The 4649-nt window shown below is 58.7% G+C and overlaps 1 protein-coding gene across 1 annotated transcript in view; it reads right to left on the minus strand.

Moving 5' to 3' along the window:
- Positions 1 to 1389: 1389 nt before the first annotated feature.
- Positions 1390 to 4649, minus strand: part of IQSEC3 (IQ motif and Sec7 domain 3) — a 117857-nt gene continuing 114597 nt past the window's right edge. Inside the window, exon 13 of the mRNA XM_014539403.1 lies at positions 1390 to 4649. Coding sequence (XP_014394889.1) covers positions 4563 to 4649 — 87 coding nt within the window. The 3' untranslated portion in view covers positions 1390 to 4562.

The raw sequence follows: 4649 nt of genomic DNA on the forward strand, positions 1-4649 counted from the left end.
GGGCCTGAGACCCCAGGGGGCTCTGTCAGGGGCAGCGGCCGGGAGGATGGTGGCAGCACTCCACACCCCGCACAGACGCCAGCAGGTCCTTTGAGCCTTAGTCCTCTCCCAGGCCTGAGCTGAGCTGGTCCCCTCAGGGGTGCTCTCAAGGGGCTAGTCCTCAGCTTCCAGGGTCAGTGAGTTCCCAGGATGTGACAGGTCATAGCTGGCTCCAGGCTTCTCCTGGAATTTCCCTTTTTCTGGGAGGAGGGTGAGGTCAGGTTTCCTTTCTTTTTAAAGGAATAAGGGGACCCAGCCTGCAGAGCTATCGAGATTTCGGGGTGTTCAGAGTTCCAGTCGCCAGGGGAGCTGGGTGTGTCTTCACAGGTGTCCCTGGACCGGCCATCATGGCCAGTAGCATTTCTCCCACAGGCGGCGCCTCTGGCTTCAGCTTGGCTGGAAGGCTCTCCTCTCTTGCAGCCAGAAGAGGTCACTCTGTGTCAAGCCCGTTGTGGAGCCTGATCTGAGCATTGACGCAGCTGTGAACGCTCGCCAAGCGACCTTGTGTCAGCCTGCTCTCCTGGTTTACAGCCACTTGGCTGCTGTTGTATCCTCTGCAGAACCTTGGCCTCCCTTCCAGCAACCAATAGGGCACCTGGCACACCGCGGGGCTCGGTAAACGTTTGCTCCATTGCACTCTATGGCTCCGTGCACTTTTCCCAACAATATTCCCCCAATCCTTTTACCTGGGTCTGCCGCCCCCTCCACTGCAAATGGCACACCCTAAGGCTTGTCACAGCACATGCTGTGATTAGGTCAGGCTTTTGGAGCTGATGTCTGGTGAGTCACCTGAGGGTGATGACCCAGCATGGTCAGTGGGACCCTGACCTCCCAACAGTCCCTCACTCCCGTGACAGAAAGCCAAGCAGGGCCCATGGGCTCCTGGCCCCCATCTCTCACTCTGCTGGGTGCACACTGGCCATCACGGTGATCTCTCCTCCAAAAGTGTCCCTGGTCCCCGTTATAACCTGCTCTCTCAACTGGCTCAAAGCTGAGTGTGTGTGTGTGTGTGTGTGTGTGTGTGTGTGTGTGTGTTTTAGTGGGCCTTGCACCCCTAGCTCCAACCCTGTGCCCACCCATCAGATGACCCCTCCCCCACATATCCAAGCCTCATTAACTTAAGACAGGACTTCCTAGTCTTGTCACAGTGTGGCTCAGAAGGGTGTCACTCTGGGGTAAAGGGGTGAAGCCACTATGGCCGGAGAAGAACAGCCTGGCAGCCCAGCTGCCCCTGAAAGACCCCAGGGCTAAGAACATCAGACTGTCCTCTTGCTCGGACCCTCCCCAATTAGACCCTCTGAGCGAAGGTGGACCCTCCCTCTTGCAGAACAAAAGAAACACAACCGACAGTTTGCTCAAGTGACATATTTCAATATAATCTCTAAAACTCTATGAATTGAACAGATAAAATACCTCTGGGCTATTTTGTTACAAAATATTTGCCATTTGGATTAGTCGCTGGGTGCAGTCACCCTGCCTTCCCTAGAGAGGTTTCTCTCCAACAGGGTAAGGGGTGCCTGCGGGGAGGAGGTGCAGCAGGAAGGTACGCACAGCAGAACACAGGGCAGACAGACAGATGGTTATCAGAGCAGCTATTGGGTACAAGAGACGTTCTGGCAGGCTACAGGGGAACAGGTGGGGTGGGGTGGGGTCAAGGACCCGGGGCTGATAGACACGTGTGCCTTTGGACACAAGCAGGCAGGCTTCCAGGTCAAGCTGCCCGGGCAGGTCTCGCTCCAGGTCTGGAGGTGGGACTTGCCCAAGAGTGGGTGGGAAAGCTCATCTCATCTCCACTCCTGATTCTGGAGCTGGAGCCAAATGGATAAAATTGAGAAAGGGGCTTGGGTCCCCCAAAGTAAGGCCTAGAGAGTTGATAGAGTGGGGCCATGTTGGGGCTGTGTCCGGGGCTCAGTCAGCACTCCAGTGCCCTCAGCCTTGGGAGAGCAGGGAGCCCCAAGAGCATCTCCAGCAGGGCCTCTGCAAGGGCTGGAGGCTTGTCCAAGGTTTCTGGGGCTAGGCTCTGGGGGCGGGGATGAGGGGGGCCCAGCCTTAGCCTTCTGGCAGGACAGGGGCGGGAGGATGCAGACACTGGGAACTGTTGCTTCCCTAACAGGAGGAGGGCCAACTGTCCCTTGCCCAGGCCACTGGGATGAAAAGCCTCACAGCTCAGGCTTGGCTCTTGTGCTGCAGAGCCCAGGCTGGTCTGCTTCCCGGGCCGGGACTCCCAGCGCTGCCAGCATCCCAGGGAAGCCACCGCAGTGCCCGGGGGCAAGCCCCAGTCCCCGAGCATCTGGGTCCTCAGGGAAGGCTCTGTGTGCTCCATCCCCAAGACCTCTGAGATTCTGTCTGCAGAGGCAGGGCTGCAGCAGAGGTGGGAGGAAGGGGCCAGGGCTGCCATGCCCACCGACAGGGAGGAGAGCACTTTTCAACGAGAAGCACTATGTGGGCGGTGACAAGGGGCCTGGCGGTAGGGGCTGCTGCTTCCTCACCAGCCCCTGGCATTCATGGTCCCCATCCCATAAGCAGGTTTAGCCACCTCAACCCCCCACCCCTTCCTTCATAACTCATACTCCCTGCTGCCCACCCATTAACTTCCACTCTATTTCCAGGCCCCCTTATTCAAGATTCATTCACTCCCACCCCAACTCTGCTCCTGCTTCCCGCTGGCACTCTTCACGGGCGATCCCTGCCCTGGCCATGGGCATCAGAAATGTCATAGTTTGTGGCCCCATCTGTCAGCCACTCTGTTCTGAAAGCCTCTTATTGGCATGTCCTTGTTACAGTAGAGACACAAGAGAGGGACCAAGACAATAAGGACAAAAGCAGCTCGGCTGGGGAGCCACACGGAGGAGACAGCAAATTGGTCACAAGTTACGGATCCCAGGATGACAAAGACAGGGCTAGAAATAAACTCGCTGGGTGACGCCATAATGACGTTTGGTGACCACACATACAAATGAAACCAGGTCATCTGGAAGCTCCGAGCGCGGGACAAGGATCAGGGTCTCCTAGCTGGCCCAGGGCACTGCATTTGGGGTGTGAGGTAGGGTCAGGGAGAAGCACATTCACTTTAGACCTGGCCCACGTTCACTTCCACCTCTGGGGACACTTTGATAACGGGCTCCAAGTAGGAGGGGAGCTCGATGAAGGATAGCAATGGAATGACGGCCCAGGACTGGAACCTGGCCCGGCTTGGACAGACACTTCCTGAAAGGGCATGACTGGGGCCCGGGTATCTTCTGAGGTCTCTGAGGGGGCTGCCCAGGCTCTGTGGGGTCACCTCAAGGTTGACTCCCCAATGCTATTTGGCCCCGAGGGGGTCGGTGAGACCCACTTTGCGCTCTTTGCAATTTTGAGGGGGCAGGGACTCTTAGTGCCCCTGCAGGAGGCGGGCCACTTCTTGGGGGACGTGGAGAGGTGGGAGATTTAAAGGCTGAGGGGCAAGTTTGGGATGGCAGCAGGGGGAAGGCACGTGCCTGTGGAACACCTGCTTCTCCCGCCCACTTCTGCATCCAAATCCCTCGCAGAGGCCACGGAAACCATGCAAGAGGGAGCCGGGCCTCTCCCAACCACCTCCTCTGGGCAAACCACTGCCCCTCCTCCCTGTCTCCACTGCCACAGGGGAGGGAACTAACCACTCTGTTCCCAGGCCCCCTTATTCCAGGCCCCAGTGCACATTTCGCGTTGGCCGGGTGTTATTTGGGGCTGGGGAACTAAACCCTAAACAGATTCATTTTAGATGAATGACCTCACGGTTCCACAGCCGGTTGAATTGACCTAGAGAGAGCTGAGACGGGTCCCCTTCCTCCCTCCCTCTCTCAAAGCTTTCCTGGAGTCTGCGCAGCCCTGGGCAGGCAATGCCCAGCTCCAGAGAAAGGGCAGGCCCTGGGAGGAGGGGGAGGACGTGGTCAGGACAACCAACATCCTTGGGGACAGACAGACCTCCTGTGTCTGCCAGTTGTGGGGGGCGGGGCAGGTGCAGCAGAAAAAGACCCCTCCTCACACTCCCACTTCCCTGGTCCCTTCAGGGATCCAGGGCCAACTCTCCTCCACTCAGGGCAGCACCTAGAGCTGAGCGGGGAGCCAGGCCACTTTCTGTCCGGTGCTGGGTGCTGGCTCCCCTTGTACCACCCTCCCAGCCTGAGGCCCAGGGCCCAACAGACTCAGACTCAGGGCCCAGAAGCTGGGTAGGCCCTCAGTTCTTGTCCTCCGAAGTCCATGGTCCACGTGGTGAGTGGTGGCAGCAGGAGGAGGCCTGGCCATGCAGCTGTGCAGGGCCCAGGGGAGGGTGGTGGAGTCTCCAGATTGAAGGGGGGGGTGTGTGTTCAGCTGAGTATGGGAAGCATGTCGGGTGAGGCAAACCCAGGTGCCAGGGATCGAGGTTCTTTTCCAAAAACAATGGTGATGGTGACCAGGAGCACAGCGTGCCAGGGTGTGGGGAGCAGTGAGGGGCGGCCGGGGCTCTCGGGTACAGCCCAGGGACCCTGGTGGCAGCCCCCTGGGGCAGCAGTGTGGGAAACAGTCTACACCAGGCTCCTGGAGCCGCTGGAGTAGCGGCGCCGGTGCAGCAAGGAGCCTGGCGGGCAGTACTGGTGAGGGTGGTTGTAGGG

Source organism: Myotis brandtii, unplaced genomic scaffold (assembly GCF_000412655.1).
Source record: "Myotis brandtii unplaced genomic scaffold, ASM41265v1 scaffold216, whole genome shotgun sequence".
In the NCBI taxonomy this organism is placed as follows: domain Eukaryota; kingdom Metazoa; phylum Chordata; class Mammalia; order Chiroptera; family Vespertilionidae; genus Myotis; species Myotis brandtii.